This window comes from Chiloscyllium punctatum, chromosome 17, assembly GCF_047496795.1.
Source record: "Chiloscyllium punctatum isolate Juve2018m chromosome 17, sChiPun1.3, whole genome shotgun sequence".
Lineage (NCBI taxonomy): Eukaryota > Metazoa > Chordata > Chondrichthyes > Orectolobiformes > Hemiscylliidae > Chiloscyllium > Chiloscyllium punctatum.
In genome coordinates this window covers 53,908,170-53,929,901 of record NC_092755.1, presented here as the reverse complement: position 1 = coordinate 53,929,901, position 21,732 = coordinate 53,908,170, and the positions used below count along the sequence as shown (strand labels likewise).

The 21,732-nt window shown below is 44.0% G+C and overlaps 1 protein-coding gene across 6 annotated transcripts in view; it reads right to left on the bottom strand.

Annotated features, from left to right (window-relative positions):
• aifm3 (AIF family member 3) overlaps positions 1-21,732 on the bottom strand; it is a 224,227-nt gene that overhangs the window by 68,937 nt on the left and 133,558 nt on the right. For all 6 annotated transcript variants that reach the window (XM_072587160.1, XM_072587162.1, XM_072587159.1 and 3 more), the window contains 7 exons: positions 18,513-18,729; positions 16,746-16,855; positions 14,312-14,421; positions 10,457-10,501; positions 7,958-8,054; positions 4,118-4,230; positions 1,079-1,165 (listed from right to left, as the gene is read on the bottom strand). In XM_072587160.1, coding sequence (XP_072443261.1) covers positions 1,079-1,165; positions 4,118-4,230; positions 7,958-8,054; positions 10,457-10,501; positions 14,312-14,421; positions 16,746-16,855; positions 18,513-18,729 — 779 coding nt within the window. The remainder of the gene's footprint in view (positions 1-1,078; positions 1,166-4,117; positions 4,231-7,957; positions 8,055-10,456; positions 10,502-14,311; positions 14,422-16,745; positions 16,856-18,512; positions 18,730-21,732) is intronic.

The window sequence follows — 21,732 nt, the reverse complement described above, 5'->3', positions numbered from 1 at the left end:
CAGAAATCCCTTCTCTGCAACAACAGAAATACATTCAAGCCTTGTGCCTTTTTCAAAATATCTGAGAACTTTGGAACTTATAGTTCCCTGTTGTTCTCTCCATGGCAATGTCTCAGTGATCGGAGTTGACATGGCAACTAATTGACATTCTTTCCTCCTGTAGGTATAGATTACTAGGGCTTGATACTTGGCATTCTTGCACGGATCCTGATGAGTGCAAGGCAAAACCCTCAGCTACAAGTTCCTCCTTTCAGCAATACTCAAGGATGAGAGTACTTTCAGAACAGCAGGACATCTCGTTACAGTGGTCTATGAATGTATTTTATGAGAGCATATTACAAGCATTATTGTTAAAAAGAAGGTGGACATGATCTTTAAGAACCAAATCAAAATGATGATATCATGATGGCTGATGGTATTACCAGGGATTATTTAAAAAATGGGATGTTTGTGAAAGTGGACGCATGTTGTGAAAATGGTGAAGTGTTCCTGCGAATTGTAATGAGGGTGGAGGTTACATGTGAGAACTGTAATGAGGGTAGAGGATACAGATGAGAATACAATAAGGTTGAAGGATGTCTGAGGGTGGAGGATGTTACTGAAAACTCTAATGAAGGTGAAGGATATAACTGAGAATTTTAATGAGGTGAAGGATATAGATAAGAGTTGTAATGACGGTGTAGGATATAGCTGAGAATTGTAATGAGAGTGGAGGATATGGCTGAAAATTGTAATAACAGTGAAGGTTATGGCTGAGAACTGTAATGAGGGTGGAGGATATGGCTGAGAATTGTAATGAGGTGGAGAATATGGTTGAGAATTGTAATGAGGGTGGGGGATATGGCTGAGAATGGTAATGACGGTGGTGGATATGGCTGAGAATTGTAATGAGGGTGGAGGATATGGCTGAGAATTGTAATGAGGGTGAAGGTTATGGGCGAGAATTGTAATGAGGGTGGAGGATATAGCTGAGAATTGTAATGAGGGCAGAGAGTATTACTGAGTTTTATGCTGAGGAAGGACTACATTATCAGAAAGAAATGAAATGGTTGTTTGGTCAGCTCTGTTGTTCACTCACCTCCCTCTCTGTTTGCACCTCGATGTCATATTGGGATAAGAATTCTTTGGAACGTAGTGTTATCTGCTCAGCCTGACACTCGAGGGACTGAAAACACAGGAGACGGCTATGAACACTGTGACACAAACAAGCATTCAATCCCAATGGTGCAAAGCTCACTACTCCTCCCACAGACATGAGAGGTCCAGCCTTCCACAAGATGATGAATTACGTAATGTACAATTCTGATATCTTTCTTTGTTAAAACAAGATTTATAAAGAGCCATGGGAAAGACGCATATACAAAGTGACACTGTGCACTCACGCTGAACTTGATAATACTGCTCAAACTCTGTACTTTCACCATCTAGAATGACAAGCAGTAAGTGTATCAGCTGTAATTCCCTCTCCAAATGTTACACTATCCTAACTTAGACCCATATCAGTGCCCTTTCATTGTGGTTGAGTCGGAATCCTGGACTCCCTACACATTCAACAGGGAGACATTGTCTGCACTTGAGCACAAAAATGCACAGATTTAAAGTAAGCGTCATAAAGAAAAGTGTTTTTCATGCAGTGGTGGTTGAGGTCTGGAGTTTACAACCTGAGACTATGGTGGAGGCAGGTTCAATCAAAGGAATTACACTGTTATCTTATAAAGAAGAATGTGTAGTGCTATGCAGAGAATTATGTGAGTTGCCCATTTCTACAATCAGTGTGAACATGATGGGCCAAATGGCCTCTTTCTGCTCTGTAACAACTCTGTATTTCTGTCACCCAGTAGCACTCTATTGTGTACCTTCGGCACAGGGACTGCAGCATTTCAAGAAGAAAATGCACCAGCACTTTCTGAAGGGCCATAAAGAAATGGACAATAAATTTTAGATTCTTTGGTGACATTCATACCTCAAGGATGATTGTTTTGAAAATGCTAGCAGGTTTGGGTTTACTGCTTAAGTGGAGCGATGATCAGTCTGAGAGCCTAAAAGTTGAGTTCTCACTTTTGGTTCCAGTGGAAAAGGAGAGTGAGGAGCTTGGTCTCCCTGTCAGATAACCCCAGGTAAACCTCCTCTGTTTCCAGGCACACACCAAAAATCAGCAGTACAGCCCCCGGGCAAACAGTTACTCATCAGAATCACTATCAACTCAGCCTCTAAATCTCTGGCATGCTTTAGTTTGGAACCTGAGCTGAAACAACCAATAAGCTTTAATTCCACGGGTAGTTTCTGTTCTGATCCACTGGTCTCTCCTCTTGTGCCTCAGCTATAAGCTCATCTCAGCTTCCATTAAAAAGGCCTCAGCAACTTAGGATCCACATGGGACTAAGCTCCACCAAGATTCCTACTTCCCTTGAAAATTCCATGGGGATTAACCATGGGCAATTTAAAATCTCTGCCCAAATTCTGCTATGTCGTTTTCCTTTACTTTGATTTCAATTGAAACTCAGATGTAGTATATAATATGCAGCAAATGGTCGCTTTACACTATCACCTACGGTTAAAATGGCTCCCTTGGCACAGCCATCGAGTGAGAATTGGATTACAGGGCACCCAGTGGTATAGTAGTCAAGGGGGAATGCTCAGAGAATTTAGTTTCAGAACAAGGCTCTCCCATTTAAGATGGAAATGAGGAGGAATTTCACTTCTCAGAGTGCCAGGAATCTGTGGAGGTCTCTACCCTAGATAGTTTTGGAAGCTGCGTCACTGAATGTATTGAAGTCTGTGTTAGACAGAGCTTTGATCCACAAGGGAGGCTCAGATTTATGGGGAACAGACAGCAAAGTGGAAATCTGGCCAAGATTCAATCTTATTAAATAGGAATGAAGGCTCGATGGGCCACACAGCTTCCTCCTGTTGTTCTGTCTTATGTTCATAATCTGCTGGTATTTTCTGAGAGAGATAATGCATAAAGAAAGGCTCCTTGATAATATGGATGACCCAAGGCTGTGAGTTTCTATTCCGCAAAACTCTGTCACTTCCAGACAGGAGGAAATAAAAATAATAAAAAGAAGGGTAGCACGGTGGCTCAATGGTTAGCACCGTTGTCTCACAGCACCAGGGACCTGGGTTCAATCCCAATCTCAGGTGACTGTCTGTGTGGAGTTTGCACATTCTCCCTGTGTCTGCTTGGGTTTCCTCCAGGTGCTCCGGTTTCCTCCCACGGTCTAAAGATGTGCAGGTTAGGTGAATTGGCCAAGCTAAATTGCCCATAGCGTTCAGGGGTGTGTAGGTTAGGTGCATTAGTCAGGGGTGAATATAGAATATAGAGTTGCTCTTTGGAGAGTTGGTGCGGACCTGTTAGGCTGAAGGGCCTGTTTCCACACTGTGGGGATTCTAAGCTGTTCATAAAAAGGAATAAATGTGACAAGATGGAGGAATAACCAACACAATTCAGCCTTTATAAACGAGTTTAAATTAGCAGAGGGTGCAACTGGAGACCAATCCCCTGTCATCTTCTGTGACTGACTGTTAGTGCACTGCTTGGAATATGAGAATGAAATTGGACCATTCAGGCCCTCATGTCTATTCTGCTATTCAATGAGATCTGGAACTGCCTTACCATAGCTCCGGATCGCACAGAATGCTGATCTACTACAAGCCGAATCAACTCAGTCTTGAAAGTTCCAAATATCTCAGAATCCAGTGGCCTTTTGATGGAAGGGAGTTCTAGATTTCTAATTAAAATAGCTATACAGAAAAGTTCCAGCTCATATTTTATTATATCCTCCTTTCCTGCACTCCTACCCCAGACAAAATAGTTTCTGCCGAAGTAGCCTATCAAATCACTTTAGAACTTTAATTAGACCAGCCTCAACCTCAACCTTCAAGGGAATGCAGGCCACCCACTTCATTTAATCCTTTTTAATCCCAGACTCATTCTTGTGTATCTACACTGCACAGCCTCCTGGGTCAAAACATTCATCTCTTAGACTGTCACAGATTCTTGTCTGGAAATACCAGCTATCCAGCACAGTCCAGTATTCGCAAACAAGGGTTGGTTGTGTTTGTTCGCATGTGCCATCACATTAGGCTGGGGTGGGTTTTAGATACAGATACAAACCTTACTTAGTTTAGGTCTGTCGTAAGGCAGGTGTGTCTCCATGGTGCACATGACAATGCGTTCTGTGAAGCCTTCCTGTCTCAGTGTTTCTGCACAGACCAGTCCTGCAGGGCCTTAGAGAGGGGATTGAACAGAAACAAACAATTAGCTCCACTCACTGCCATGAACGAGATACTAGTAGCACCCACTAAGGGGAAGTGACAGTGTAATGGTAATGTGACTGGGCTAGCAATTGAGAGCCCCAGGCCTGGGGACATGAGTTCACATCCCACCGTGGTAGGCCACAAGATGTAAATTCAATAAAATCTAGAATAAAGGACTGGCCTACTGTAATCAATATTGTCCCCAAAAACAAAATCCTAGTTCACTCATGTCCTTTAGCCTCTCTTCCTGTCAGGGAAGGAAATCTGCCTATGTGTGATATGGGATATTGCTATAGGGTGCATATAGTTGACTCTTAACTGCCCTCTGGGCAATTAGGGATAGGTAATAAATCCTGACTTTGCCAGTGATACCCACATCCTGTGAATGAATTTAAAAACAGCTTGTCTTTATAGAGCACTTTTCACTTCATAAACTATAGCCTGGCATTTCACAAAAACACAGATGGAATCGGCACTAAACCAGCGAAGGAGGTTTTGGGACAGGAAATCAAATGTTGGTCAAAAGAGATAGATTTTAAGGAATGTTTTAAACAAGGTGAGAGACAGTGTGTGGTGAGGTTTAGGTAGGTGTTTATGAGTAAGATGGCTAAAGGCACTGCCACTTGTCAATGTAGGGCAATGGAAATTAACAAGGTTATTCATCAGGGATGCTAAGGTTTGAGGATGTTTGAGGCTCCAGTTGTATGGAGAGGTGAGGATGCAAAGTTTCTGAGAACTGTAAAACCAAGGTGATGGTCTACTGGGATCCAGTGTAGGTCAGGGTGAATGGGAATTGTTCCGAATTCAGAAACAGACAGCAGTTAGCAGCACTAACTTCCACGAACTCTGTTCTTGACATATTATTTATTTCCCTGGAAGCTCAGGTATGTCGTCCTCTTCATCAATTATGAAAACTGAAGTAATTATTCAAGAAGTCTGTCATTTGCTTATTTTAATTTTCAATATTACCCTGATCTCTTCTTAAGGATTCCATTAAACCCCAACTATACTTTTTTCCATTTGTAATAATCTCTGTAAGCTTATTTTTATATTTCCATTTTGCTTCTCAAGCCATCTTTACTCTTTCTTTGCTGTTTGTCATAATTCAGCTAGATTTACACTATTTTATGTTATCTCCTAATCTGTTTGCATAGAATCTACATTCTCTGCACTGCATGCTGTATTTTTCATAAGACAACTGGTCTGAATGTGACCCTATTACTCCTTGAATTACATTTAACTGATTGTTTCTCTTGTCATTCCTTGTCTCATGGGGCTTGTGCCTTGATTCAGTACAGAAAACATCCCAAATCTGTTTCCTTGATCGCGATAGATGCTCCCTGTGTTTTAATATTCTCATGGACAGAGACACTTTAGCACATTGATCTGAAGTCTGTTATCACACTGTGGCTTGTCTTTGATTCGAATATCAGCTATAGATCCAATGGTAACATTCTGTCCTTGAAGCTCTGGCCTCACTCTAGAGATTAAAATATAACCCCTTGGCTGATGCTACAGTGTATGGCTTCTGAGAATGTTGACAGCACATCTTTCAGATGAGACATTAAACTGAGGTCCTGCATGCAGATGTGGAAGATTCAGTGGCACTATTTTATAGAAAAACTTACCAATATTTATCTGTTGACCAACACATGAATAAATGTCCAAAGGTGTGCAGGTTAGCTGGGTTGGCAATGCTTAATTGTCCAGGGATGTGCAGCTTAGGTGGATTTGCCATTGGAAATGCAGGGCAACAGGGATAGGGTTGAGGGATGGGTCTGTGTGGGATGCTCTTCAAGGGTCGGTGTGGACTCGATAGGCCAAATAGCCTGCTTCCACACTGAAGGGTTTCTATGATTCAGTATGACCATATGAAATAAATAAAGGAGAAGGCCTTTCAGCTCTGCAAGCCTGTTCAGCCATTCACTAAGATCATGGCTGATTTGCTGGTGTTCAGAATTCCTCATTCCCATCTACCCCAAGAACCCTAGGTCCCTCTCCAATAAGAATCTGGCTAACCCGGCTTTAACACCATTCAGCCGCTTTGACTCCACCACGTTCTGAGTCAGAAACTTCCAAAAATTCAAACCCCCTCAATTAAAACAGTTCCTCATTTTTGTCCCTTAATTTTGAAATGGTGTGACTCAATCACACGGGGAAGCGTCTTTTCCATATCCACCTTTTCAAGAATTTTCCGAATCTTGTAAACTTCAATCAAATCATCCCCTCACTCTTCTCAACTCCAGTGAATACAAACCAAGTCTGTCTCATCTTTCCTCATAAGACAACCCATTCATACCAGGTATCAATCCAATAAACCTCCTCTGAACCACCTCCAAATGCATTGCTATCCTTCCTTTAATAAGGAGAGCATGAGAGATGTGGTGTCACCAATGATGTGTATAATTGAAGCATAACATCCTTACCTTTATGTTCAATCTCTCTCATAACGAAGGAAAACATCCCATTAGATTTCTTAATCACTTGCTGCTCCACAATCCTAACTACTTGTGACTCATCTGCTAGAACACTTCAATCCCTCTGCACCTCAGAATTCTGCAAATATTCTCCTTTTAAAAGTACTCTGTTTTTTCTTCCTGTCAAAGTGAACATTTTGTCACATTGTACTCCTCCTACCAGATATTTGCTCACCCACTCAACTATATTGATCTGCATCCTTGTTATGTCACCTATGCAGCCTATTCCATCCAATCTTGGTGTCTTCTGCAAATGTAGCCACCCTAGCTTTTATCCCCTCTTGCAACTCATTGATATAAGTTGTACAAGGTTGAGCCCCCATCACAGACTCCTAAAGGAACCTTTCATCATGTCCTCCCACTCTGAAAAAAAACATTTGGTGAAAGTTATCCTTCTACTTTTACAGTTTGATGGAACTGTTTCAGATACAAATGAATTTTGGGAAGTTGACAACAACGGATCCAATGCTTCATTAATTATCTTTTTTAAGACCTTGGGATGAAGTTCTTGTGGATCAGGAGATTTATCAACCCCTATCCATTTACTCAGTACTGCTTCCCTAAAGATTATAATTTCACCAGGTTCCTCTCTTCCTCCAAGCTGCTGAGTTACAGTTATCACTAGGATGGTTTGGATCAGTGAAGACAGAAGGACAACATTTATTAACTGCAAATGCTTTTTCTTTATTATCTCCCATTACTTCCCCATTCTCACCTTCCAGAGGACCAACACTCACCTTACCTACTATTTTCCTTTTTAAATACTTATAAAAAGTCTAGCTACCTGATTTCAAATTCCTGGCTAACTTCCTCTCATACTATAATTTCTTCCTCCTGATTAATAATGCTTAGTCATTCTCTACCCTTCTTTATATTCTAACCAGTCATTTGACCGGTCACTCACCTTTGCACAATTTATATACTTTCCCCCTAAATTCAATGTTCTCTTTAACATCCAAAAACCAGATTATATCTGGTCATTATTATATTGCCTTTTGTGGCACTTGCTGTGTTCCTGGTTAGCCAATGTCATACAGTTACAGCTGTTCAAAAAGTACTCAATTGGTCATGGGGGTTGGTCTTTGGAACTCTCTTAGATCATGAAGGGTGCTATATAAACGCAAATGTTTATTTTTTTTAAACTGAAGATCTCAATCCTTTCATTTTCCCCAACCCCACAATACACACACACACACACACACACACACTTGCACAGTTACCTGAGCCAATGATGAGCACACTGGTGTTGCTGAAGCTACTGTCACTCAGGGTTGCACACCTTGACATCCGTTTTACCCTCTTTTGTGACTGAAGAGCCTGGGAGCGAAAGGACAGATGACAAAATCACAATGGCAACAATTCTGGGATGGAGGGCTTCAGCTGGTTTTGTGCTGATCAGAGCCAACAATGTGGTGAGACAGTGCTGTGTATGAATCCAATCCCTATAGAAGAATCACGGAAGTGTTGTGGTGCAACAGTAAGCCATTCTGTATATGTACCAGCTCTCCAAATGAGTATGTCTCAGTGTCATTCTCCTGCCTTGCCCCCATAACCCTTGCACAATGTTTCTCTTCAAATAAGCATTCACTAACGTCTCAATTGAACCTACCTACATCATACTTCAGGGCAGTGCATTCCAGACCCTTTATACACATTCTGTCAGAATGCTTTCTCTCCAATTAACATTGCTTCTTTTACAAATCACTTTAAATCTGTGCCTTCTTGTAATCCCCTCGCAAACCAGAATAGTTTCTCCCTGTAGGTTCAGTCCAGTGCCCTTATGATTCTGAAAACTTTTATCAGATCTCCCGTTAGCTTTTTTTCTCTCCAAGGAGGACAGTTCCACACTCTCCAATCTATCCTCATCACTGAGATTCCTTATCCTTGGAACATTCCCATTAACCTCTTGCGCACACTCTCCAATCTATTCACATCCTTCCTACAGTGTGGCGACTAGAATTGTACACAGTACTCCAGCTGAGCTGTAACATGTGTCTTGTATAAGAAAACAATCCCACCAGAAACAGTCAGCTGTCAGTATTCTGAGCAATGCACCTTTTCTCCTCAAAACCCGGTATCACACAAAAAAAAACTCAATGAATAACACATCTGGTAACAGTGCAATTTGGACTGAGGGTTGAACTTTTATTGAAGGAACATTCAAAATCAAGATTTCAAATAGTTCTGGATTTCGATTGAGACCACAGCCTCTCAAATCAGTAACAGACTAAAGCAGCAAGTAACATGTCAAAAAAACAGAAGATATTGCAACCATTCAACAGGGTTGGAGAGATAAAGAGGGTTAACCTTTCAAGTTGCCCTTTCATCTCTTTTTTTCTCTTTTGAAATTCAAATTTCCCACATCTGCTGTGCAGAATGTTGCTTTTGGTCGGCGTTAGTGACACAGTGCAACCACTAGTGGGCATCACTGAGTCTGACAGTACAAGCAGCTTGGAGGTTTCAGCCCTACTGAAGCAAGGAGGAATTGAGGGGTGAAGGGGTTGAGGGTAGAGAGATTGAGAGATTGGGGGGTGGAAGTGTTGAGAGGTGAAAGAGTTAAGGAGTCAAGGAGTTGTGGAGTTAAAAGGGTGGAAGGATTGGGGTGAGGGGGTTGAGGAATGGAGGAGTTGAGAGTTGGAGGGGTTGAGGGGTTGAGGGATGGAAGGGTGAGGAGTTGGGGAATGGAAGAGTTGTGTGGTGGACCATAAGACCATAGAAGCAGAAATTAGACCATTCGGCCCATCGAATCTGCTCCCCAATTAAATCATGGCTGATAGGTTTTTCAATCCCATTTTCCAACTTAATTCCCATAACCTTTAATCCCCTTGGCAATCAAGAATTTATTGATCTCTATTTTAAATATACTCAATGAACTGGTCTCCACAGCCTTTTGCTGGAGGGTTGGAGAGTGGAGGAGTGGTGGAGGGATGGAGGAGTTGAGAGATTGAGCACTTAAGGAGTTGAGGGGCAGAGGGCTAGAGGTTCAACTCAGCCACAGCATAGTGTGGGAACAGGTGCTGCACAAATAGAACACCAACACTAAATTGGAAAAACCACTGCTTTATTCTGAATGGTGTGATTTCACCCCTCTCAAAGAGAAGAATACCCAATAACTTTTGGTCAGGTTAGTTGCAAGTAAAAGAGGAAAGCCATGTTGAACTCAAAACGTTAACTGTGTGTGTGTGTGTGTGTGTGTGTGTGTCTTTCTCTCCGTCCCTCCCTAGATGCTGCCAGACCTGCTGAGCTTCTCCATCACTTTCAGGTTTTGTTGCAGTTTTCCAGCTTCCTGAGTACTTTGCTTTTCTTTTAGGAGATTCCTCTACTAAGCGAGCTAGGGCCTGGGGTGTGCTATCTGAAAGAACAGTGGTGGAAGCAAGTTCAATGGGCACTCATTAAACAGGATTGGATAAATTCTTAAAAAAGAGAAAAATTATTGTGGAGAAAGAGTGAGGGGTGGGGCAAGGGTATACCTCTTTCAAAGGGCTGGTACAGATACCATGGACGAAATGGCTTTAGGCTATACTGTACAAATTGATGATCAGATGCAATGAGCTGGGATAGGTTTTGTTCTGAGGACCTGAGGGCACTCACTGTGAGGTGATCCCACACAAACCCAGTTGATGTATTCCAGTTAAAGGGTGGATTTTCATTTCAAGAATCTGAGCCTGGATTCACCCCAAGAACAAATCGAAGGACAAACTTCATAAAGACACTGTTACCTGTTTACTTGCTCGGACCATCACTTTCTCCTTTTCTATTTTGACCTGCGAAGATGAACAGAAGTGGTTAGAGTGTCTGCTTACATAACAAGCTAATATGGATGTGCAGTTACCCTAGACCCAGCAATACAGTGAGATCGCAGTCATGTTTGACAGTTTTACAATGACATTGGGTAAGTACACAAGGGAGAAAAGAGCAGAAGGACATGCCGGTGGAGTGAAGGGGTGCAAGGAAGGCTGGTGCGGAGATTAGCACTAACACAGACCATCTGCAACCAAAAGGTGAAAGCACAGAAGAGGCCCTTTGGTCCATCAGGTGTATACGACACCTATCTACATTAATCCAAAGTTCCAGCACTTGGCCCATTTACCTGATTATTTTGACACTACACGTGCTCATCCAGAAAACTTTTAAAGGTGGTGAGGTTTCCTGCCTCTACTGTCCTCCCAGGCAGCACATAATGCCAACATTGCCAACCAGTGCCTCTTTCAGTGCTGATGGTCAGGTGGTAACTAAGAGTTTACAACTGTGTAACGTAGCCCTAACCCACTATTGCTCGGAGTGGCTGGTTGTAAAGTTCCCTAGTGACCCATTCTGCCAAGAAGGACAGGGCACAGGCTCCCACGGTGAAGCTGGACCCTGAACAGTCCCGAACTCACTTTGTCAACAATGCCCCTGCACTGTCCACACCACTGCCCAGATATCCTGGGATTCCTGGCACCAGTACCAACTTTAAAAGGCCACTGTGCAATTGGTCAAGTGCTGCCAGTCCAGAGCTGCCTGGTGTGGCCCATAAGGAGGAATTGGTCTCCCGCTTTGTGGAGAAAGTGAGGACTGCAGATGCTGGAGATCAGAGCTGAAAATGTGTTGCTGGAAAAGCGCAGCAGGTCGGGCAGCATCCAAGGAGCTGGAGAATCGACGTTTTGGGCATCAGCCCTTCTTCAGGAAGGGCTTTTTCCTGAAGAAGGACTGATGCCCGAAACGTCGATTCTCCTGTTCCTTGGATGCTGCCTGACCTGCTGCGCTTTTCCAGCAACACATTTTCAGCTCCCGCTTTGTGGACAGGGTTCCTGGAAGTTCTGGTGGACAGGATGCTGCAGAGGAGGCCCACTCTCTACCCCCAGGACTGGCAGAGGAAGCTTGCTAGTTTAGTCTGACGTCACCAGCTGTCTCAATGTCCATCAGTGTATGGCACAGCATTCAAAGCTCCATCTTCCCTCTGCATCCTCACACTCCTTCTATCTCCGCTCCTGCACTCACCTGCCACCAAGAACCATGCTCCACCATTTTCACTATGTGCCTTCTCTCACTCAATCTTACTGTTCTAAATCCCACACACCACTAACCCTGCATGCCCTCTGGTCTGCCAATTCACTCACTTGGGGCACCTCACCATCTCTCTCCCACCTACACCAGCACTAACAGCTGTGCCACCCTCTTCTATCTCACTCAGTCCCTCTATTTGTCTCATTCCAGGAGTAAACAGCCAACAGTACGGTGAAGAGTGTGAAGATGGGCAGTGACTCCCTGATATTCAGCTCCTCCCCCCCACCCCCCACCAAGGACAGGGAAATGACCCTGTCCAGTGAGGATTGAGACTACTCGTGATGACTAAATCGCTTATGTTTCAAAACGAAATAAGAGTCATTGTCTACTGCTGTGCTACAGACCTTTTACTGCCGCTGTCCATGTACTGTTAACATTGCTGATCATTAACCCTTTATTTGTGAGAATGTCAGAGGATGTAGAGGTGATGAGTCAGACTTAGGGTCAGGGCTAGGGTCAGGGTTAGAGTTAGGGTTAGGCTCAGGGCTAGGGTTCGGGTCAGGGCTGGGGTCAGTGTTATGGTCAGGGTCAGGGTATGAGTTAGGGCTAGAGTCAGTGCTGGGGTTAGGATAAGGGCTAGGATCGGGGTCAGACCTAGGGTCAGGGTCAGGGCTAGGATCAGGTTTAGGGTTAGGGTCAGTGCTAAAATTAGGTTCAGGGCTAGGGTTAGTGTCAGGGTCGAGGTTAGGGTTAGGATTAGGGTTACGATTAGGGTCAGGATTAGCATTAGGTTCAAGGTCAGGGCTAGGGTTCGTTTCAGGATTAGGGTCAGAGTCAGAGTTAGGGTCAGGGTCACTTTCGGGTCAGGATTAGGGTTAGTGTCAGGGTCAGGGTCGGAGTTAGAGTCGGGATTAGAATTAGGATTAGGGTCAGGATTAGGTTAGGATTACCGTTAGGTTTAGGGTCATGGTTTGGGTTAGGGTCAGGGGTATGGTTAAAGCCAGGATTAGGATTAGGATCAATGTCAAGATCAGGGTTAAGATTGGGGTTGGGGTTAAGATCAGTGCCAGTGTCAGGGTTAGCCTCAAGTTTCGGGTTAGGGTTTGGATTACTGTTAGGGTTAGGGTTGGGTTAGGGTTAAGGTTAGAGTTCTGGTTAGCGTTAAGTCAGGGTCAGGGATGTAGTAGGAGGGAAAGGAAGAAGATAATCTTCTGAGAGCATAGAAATGCCATGTGTAATACTTCTTTGGAAATTCGTTCTTGTACTTGTAAATATATGTTCATGTTTCATCATCGTCTGTGAGAGTGAATGTCTGTGAGAGTGAATGTCTGTGAGAGTGAATGTCTGTCCAGGAACAGAGTCTCACAATCCTTAGCACTACACGAGGTTTCATTGTTCCAAGTGTGGAGGTAAACTGTGTCAACCTTGGAAGGTACTTGCGATTTTGGCAATTAGGGTGAATCTTTCCAGACAGCAATACAGTGGCTTGTGCATCGAAGCTGTCAATGGAATTGGTTCCTGATGCTGCTTGATGTGGTGAAGGGAGCCTGGGGCCAGGATCTGATTCCACTCAGTGAGCAAATGCCTCAGGTTCATATCCAGCAGGTAGGTGTCTTTTCCCTGTACTGTGTGGGATCGGAGGAGGAGGTGGGAGAGGTGTATGTTTGATGCTGTTGCCCTTTGAACGGCCTTTCATTGGACATAATTGAAGCCCCCACCCTCACCGACATAAACAAAACCAGAAATTGCTGGAAAAGCTCAGCAAATCTGGCAACATCTGTGGAGAGAAATCAAAGTTAACATTTTTTTCAGAACACATAGACATATCCCTGGTTCCCCAGGAACCAAAGAGCTGACCATGACCCACTCCCCGGATGGTAGAGATACAGGCACCCTGACCACCTCAACCTGACTGTGTCCAAGCCCCTGGACTATTACTGGAGGCTGCCCTTGACTTACTGTGCAGGGAGCCCTAGCTGAAGGGTGGGTGCCTTGACTTGATCGAGGACTATCCCCCTTAGACTTTGAGCCAGGCCGTTCAATTGAGGCACGGAGAGTATGGTTGCCAAGTAGGCTGCTGGTGTAGGTGTGGTGTAGGTGTGAGATTGATGTGGCACAGTACCTTACAACACCATGGCCAGTCATTGACTGATGACCACTGACAACCATGTCTAGCTGCCTGATAAAGAGTAAGTCAAGACAGGAGGACTGCAGGCTTCAGCTGAGGGGCCTAGAAACAAAAAGGCAAGACAAGGCAGAGATGCTGTGCCCAAGTAGGCTTAGAGGGAGTGAGTGATGAGACAACATCCTGAGATGCAGCACGGTCCAACCATGACTTGGCAGGTAAGAAAATGTGAAAGGTGCCAATGTGCTCCAATTTGCCATGCTAATGTGGCACCTGTCTGTTGCCAATGTCTGTAGATGGGGCGAGGGGGATATTGTGAGCAGTTGCTGCCTTTGGAATGTGCCCAGGTCAGTGACTGGCTACATCTGAGAAGCAATGGACAGTGCCAAGGTTGGGGCTGGGGGTGGGTGGGTGCGTGGGTGGTGTGGAGATCTTGTAGCAGCAGGGACACGGCAACAGTTACCTGAAACCTAGGTAGACTGTCCAGTCCAGGAAAGTCTTCGATATCCCCCGTTGCAACATTAAAACAGGCTCCATGCCAGGGGCACCGAACCCGCCCATTGGTCAGAACACCTGAGGATAGAAAGTCAAGCCACTTAGAATGAGTAAAATCACTGGCACAGTTACCACACAGAGGCTTTATTCTGTTTGTGATTGTCACCAATATGGATGCAATGGATAGTGGGAAATGTGGGTAATAAATCATTTCTGTCTTCTCATCCAGCTGGTTCGTGTGTCAGTGTATGTCCCTGCGCACCGCAGCCTGGACAAATGGGAAACATTCACTCTCATCTGAGTCTGTACAGCTGATGTGTACCTCGTTCTGTCAAATTATTCCTACTCTAGGCTTAGGCAGCATCCCTCACCCCTCTCTAATTGCTCTGAACAAGGTGGTGGTGACAGGAATGGTGTAAGTCCTTGCAGATTTTGACTCAGCGACAGTGAAGGATGAAGGACCCTGAATTGGGGATGGTGTGTGTCTTGGTGGGGAACTTGGCAGTTTGTGGTGTCCCCACACATCTGGAACTGAGGATGGTCTGGATGGGACAGCTTACTGTGCTACATTATAAGGTTTGGCAATTCACTGCAGTGCAACCTATGGGAGGTACACACTTCATCCTCCTGTTTGGCCGATGTTCACAAATGGGCCAACATTTCCAGTTTGTCAAGCAACAGACAGAAACAGGGTGCCTTCAATCATCATCAGCTTTAATCAGGAGAAAATTGAGGGCAGAACAGCAGCCATTTTCACTGTCACATCTTATGTATGGCATCTTAATGCCTCCTTCATTAAAACACTGCACAGGGACTGGCCACTATTGCTAAGAGCAGGCTCCCTAAGGTGAATCAACTAGGCAAAAGTGAGGACTGCAGATGCTGGAGATTAGAGTTGAGAGTGTGGTGCTGGAAAAGCACAGCAGGTCAGGTAGTATCCGAGGAACAGGAGAGTTGACGTTTTGGGCAAAAGCCTTTCATCAGGATTCCTGATCCAACATCCATAATTGTGGACCTGAACCCTGCATGGCCCCTCATGTCCTTTGCTTGTTAACTATTGTCCTCTGCCTCTTGAACCTGCATCAGTCAACAACTTGTTGGATGAGCTTTTTTCAACATACCCCATATAGTATTTGAGGTAGCATATGGGCATGGATAAATGATTGACCGGCTAAAGGGAAGTACAGAGTCGGCAGAAATGGGTCTTTTCTAGACTAACAGGATGACACACAGATCGGTGCTAGAGCCTAAATTGTTTATAATTTATATCCATGATTTGGTGAAGGGGAATGATAGTTAAGTTCACTGATGACAAAGCTAGGTAAGAAAATGCATTGTAAAGAAGACATAAGGAGTCTACAAAGAAACATGGATAGGTTAAGTGAGTGGGCAAATGGAGTATAATGTGGGAAAATGTGAAATTGTCCACTTTGGCACGATAAATAAGAGAGAAGCACATTATCTAAATCAGAGATTGTAGAACTCCAAGATGGGTATGCTGGGACATGAAATGCAAAAGGCTAGTCTGCAGATCCAGCAAGTAATTAGGAGATCTCATAAGAAGTTATCATTTATCAAAAAAGAAATTAAATACAAAGGTAGTGAGGTTTTGCTTCAGTTATACAAGGCCCTGGGGAGACCACATCTGGGGTACTATCAAGGTAAAGTCATCATAGTCCTACCAGATCATAGGGCTCATTAGTGAGAGAGGATTGGTGCTGTGTTTAAACTGAAGGTCACCACACCTCAGGCAAGGAGAGAGATTGAGAAGGAGATTCCTTCTTGGTCAATTTATTTAATACATTGGAGGCAAGTACAGAGAAGGTTAATGAGATGAATGCATGGAGTGGGCAGTTTGTTCTATGAGGAATGGTTGGACAGGTGGAGCTTAGATCTGTTGGATTTGTATAAAACATGTAAAATCCTGAAGTGATCCTGACAAGGTGAATATGGAGAGGATGTTTCCTCTTCTGGGAGAATCCAGAACGAGGAGTCACTGCTTAAAAAAACATGGGTCATCCATTTAAAACAGAGATGAGAGGAAATCCTTTCTAGAAAAGGGTTGTGGGTCTTTGGAACTCTGTTCCTGAAGCAGAGTCTTGGAGTATTTATTAAGGCCGAGGTAATTAGATTCTTGTTAATCTATTACCTGAATTTACTTTGTATGGTATGATTTGCCTGTACTGCACGCAAAACAAAACCTTTCACTGTACCTAGGTTTTGTGACAATAATAAAACAAATCAAATCTTGTTCAGCACGGGGGTAAGAGGTTACTGGGGTTAGGTAGGAATGTAGGTTGCTTTTACTATTGGATTAGTCACAATCTCATTGAATGTTAGAGCAGACTCAATGGGCTGAATAGTCTGAATTCATATGTTTGTATGTAACTCTGTCCACTAACCTTTTACCAGGGGAGCTCCATAATGGGGACATTTATGACCTATTGCACAGTATTCTCCTCTCTCTTTAATCAGCAGGGCCTTCCCACAGGCCACATCCACTTCTCGCATCCTGTGAGTGAAAAACACTTCATTCAATCACAGTCTAGTATTTTTAGGCTTTACTCACACTTTCCCAACCCTCACTCCACCCCACCTCACCCACAAGTAGGAACTCTCTGCAATTGGTACTGCCTGCCTGGTCCTGTAACTTGGTGACACAATGGAGGAGGTGTACCCTGTGAAACAGACTTCTGTGCCTCCTGTAATGTGCAAATGGTTCATCTTTAAAATCTCATTCAAATAGGTTTGACCATTTCTCCCCATTTCTGTAGCCTCTCCCAGCCCTGAAAACCCTCTGCGATTGCTGTCCATTCCCAATTGTGTATGAACAACCATCTCCACTGCCCTCCTCTGCTAGGTATTGTGACAGAGATTCACTTGCCTTTTGAAGTTGTGAAAGAGCTGCAATATGGCTATGTTCCTGTTGATGGCGCTGCTGGGTCACTTATGCCATTTTGCTGATTGACTCCTCAGAGTCGAGTCAGTTTCACTCTATTGGCAAAGCAGGTTGAATTAACCTGACAGTATGAGAAGGAAACACTGTTGTGTCCAAGGTTCACTTCCTTCTGACTATTTACCCGAGGTAGGTGCCAGTCATGCAGCAGGCTAAATTAGATGAGATTCCCTACAATGTGGAAACTGGCCCAATAAGTTCACACCGACTCTCTGGAGTGTAACCCACCCGGCCCCATTCCCCTACATATACCCATGACTAATGAACCTTACACTACAGGCAATTTAGCATGGCCAATTCACCTGACCTGCACATCTTAGGATTGTGGGAGGAAACCCACAGACACAGCGAGAATGTGCAAATGCCAGACAGTCAGTCAACCAAGTTGGGAATTGAACCCAGGTCCCTGGCGCTGTGAGGCCCCACTAGGTCACCGTGCTATCTCTAGTTTGGTACCACCAGCTATTCTATTTTGTAGGTTATTGACTGTCAGAGACTTAAGCTCAGTGTCAATTCAATTCAACAAACAGATTGAACCCTGAATTTCAGATTGAGGTCACTTGTTTGAAAACAGCCAATGACTGTGCAAAGGAAATCTCCTAGCTACTCTCTGACCTTGAGTAATGGCGTACATGAAACAATATTTCATTAAATGTAAGGAAACAGTAAGTAAACAAATGAGGGGGATATTTCATAGAAACCTGTAAAATTCTAACAGGACTAGACAGGGTAAAGGATGTTCTGGATGACTGGGGAGTCCAGGACCAGAAATCACAATCTAAGGATATGGGGTAGACCAGTTAGGACAGAGATGAGGAGAAATGTTTTCACCCAGAGGGTGGTGAGTCTGCGGAATTCTCTGCCACAAAAAGCAGTTGACGCCAAAACATTGAATGTTTTCAATGAAAAGTTAGATATAGTTCTCAGGGCTAGCGGGAAATCAAAGGCTCTGAGGAGGAAGTAGGAACAGGGACTATGTTGGATGATCAGGCATGATCATATTGAATGGTGGGGCAGGCTTGAGGGGCCAAATGGCCTCCTTTTCTCCTATTTTCTTTATTTCTATGTCTCTGTCGCACAAAGAATTGTCTGAAACGAGGGCTCCAACTGCAATCTGGGTCCTTTCGATGAACTAATTTAAGGTGGGTTCCCTGGTCCACTGTTAAGCCTGTCACACAGTAATCTCAGTTGTTGCTCAAGCCCTAATACTTACTGTCCATCCTGGAGCTCATTGACGTGACACACTGCTACCTCCACCATGTCCTTTGGATTCTGATAGAAGTCGACTGTGATGGGCCGCTCATCTATGTGCTTGGTGCTCCCATTGGCCTTGCACGTGGGCATGGGGCTGACTTTGCCATTGGGTGAAAGGCTTTCCTTCTCTTTCTCTTTCTCCTTGTCAGGAGCCATCACTTCAACTTTGACTTCAACTGAAAAATAGACAGTGACCACAAAGGAAGGATAAACCAGCAGAACGCTAAAACCATTGAGTCATACTATTTGATATAAGATTCACATGTCTTGCAAATACATCAATATGTATACTAGTATTGCAGCAAATTCCAGAATATTCCAAATCATAACTGAGCATGTTCAATCATTGACAGAATATGTTCCAAAAGTTTATATAGTCTTTAAAATGTTCGCTGATAAACTGTTTGCTGTGCCTGGAAGCTCACATAGTTTGCATTGTACATTAATATATTCTCATTGAAAACATAAAATGCTGAAAATGACAGCAGGTTAGACAGCATCCATGAGAGACAGCAAGTCAATATTTCGGGTCTAGATAGCTCTTCATCAGAGCTCACATCAGGTCTATGAAGAATCACCGAGACTCGAAATATTACCTTGCTCTCTCTCCATGGATGCTGATTGTCCTACTTTAATTTTCAGCATTTTGTGTTTTCAGTACAGATTCCAGCATCTGCAGTAATTTGCTCCTATATGTTTTCATTTACTTTACTTCCTCTTGCTGTAAAGGAACATCATCTCAAGGGCTAAGATTACAAAGGGAAGGACATTGTGCTTCGTTTGTACGGGGCCTTATTCCTGAACTTGGAGTTTGGCACCACACCACCACACCACACCACCACCACTACCACCACCACTACTACACTACCACACCACACCACCACACCACACCACCACATCACACCTCACCACGATACCTCACCACACCACACCACCACCACCACACCACACAAACCACACCACACACCACCACACCACACTACACCACCACACCACACCACACCACCACACCATTTACCACACACCACCACAACACCACACCACACCACCACACCACACCACACCACACCAGACCACCACCACAACACCACACCACACCACCACCACACCACACCACACCACACCACCACACCACCACCACACCACCACACCACACCACCACACCACACCGCCACACCACAGCACATCTCCTTCACCTAGAAATGGCTGCAATGTAAATTCACCAAAATGATAGCAGGTTAAATTTGTCGTAATGTCAGACCTACACTGTTGTCACTGACCAGCAACAGCCTTTATTGAACATGATTCTCTACAGAGGATGGTACAGGAGTTTGGAGGTCATATTGCGGCTATACAGGACATTGATTAGGCCACTGTTGGAATATTGCGATAATTTTCGTCTCCTTCCTATCAGAAAGATGTTGTGAAACCTGAAAGGGTTCAGAAAAGATCTACAAGGATGTTGCCAGGGTTGAAGGATTTGAGCTATAGGGAGAGTCTGAACTGGCTGGGGCTGTTTTCCCTGGAGCGACGGAGGCTGAGGGGTGACCTTATAGAGGTTTACAAAATTATGAGGGGCGTGGATAGGATAAATAGGCAAAATCTTTTCCCTGGGGTCAGGGAGTCCAGAACTAGAGGGCATAGCTTTAGGATGAGAGGGGAAAGATATAAAAGAGAACTAAGGGGCAACTTTTTCACACAGAGGGTGGTACGTGTATGGAATGAGCTGCCAGAGGAAGTGGTGGAGGCTGGTACAATTGCAACATTTAAGAGGCATTTGGATGGGGATATGAATAGGAAGGGTTTGGAGGGATATGGGCCGGGTGCTGGCAGGTGGGACTAGATTGGGTTGGGGTATCAGGTCGGCATGGAAGGGTTGGACCAAAGGGTCTGTTTCCATGCTGTACATCTCTATGACTCTAAGCGAGGACATCTCACCGGGAGCCCTGATGAATCAGGTGCCATCACCATGTGATCTGAGACCATGACAACAGCACTGTTCACACATGCTGTATTTATAACAAAGGTATACTTCCCTTGACTTTACAAAATTAGGAAAAACAGATTATATAAATCTGGATTGAATTACTTAGAAAATAAGATTGAGAGATGGTCTGATCACAGTATTTAATGTTAAAAGGATTTAATTGGGTAAACACAAAGAAATGACTTCTTCTGGTGGAACAATCTACAGCAAAGTGACCTAATTTTCTAATTAGACTGAGGTCATTCAGAAAGTACAAATGGTAATAGTACCCTGGAATTATTGTAGTCGTGGCATAGTGGTGATGTTACTGGATAAACAATCCAGCAGCCCAGCCAATGTTCTGAACAATTGGGTTCATGTTCCAGCACTGCGGCTAAGGGAACTTGAAATCATATCCAGCTGATCTCAACGATTATCAACTGGTGTAAAAATCCATCTGGTTCACTACTACCCTTTAGTGTAGGAACGTTTTCCCTCATTGCCTGGTCTGGAACACCTATAACTTCAGACCTAGGCTCTCCATGCAATGTGGTTGACTCCTAACCACCTTGTGAATCGATGGTTAGGGATTGGCAATAAATGGTGACCTTGACTATTGTGTTAACGTCCCGTGAATGAATTAACAAAAATAAAGACCATGGATGCTGAGACAATTCAAGACCGAGATTGGAAGATTTTCGTTAGTTCACAAAAGGCAGATGTTTGGAATTCAGGCACAGTTCAGCCATGGCTTAACTTTTCAGCTGTCCTAACTTCACATGCGATGCTTTATATGCAATCTCATGGGCATAACAATGAAGTTGTGGAGTTTTTTACAGCTTGAGCTAAGGAGCCCACATTAGTCCTACATCAGTGGTTGTCTATGAGTGTGAAAGTGTTCATACTGTTTGATTGAAAGTGTTCGTACTGTCTGAGTTCCACCCACAATGATGTCACCATGAGAACTAAAGAGAAGACTAACTAAGGATCATGAAGATGGTCGAGCTTGCCTCCTATCAGTGCCTGTAAGAATGTGTCTCATGTCACTGCAGCATGTAGATATTAGCAGAGGTGGAATAAGCTGTATCTTCTAGACACTTCTAGTTAAGGTGAGAAGGTGTCTATTCTCATCCACAGGAGAATATGTGGATCTGGAAACAAATATACCAACAATGTAGTGGTGATCAGCAGTGGTAAACTGCTCATGCACCTT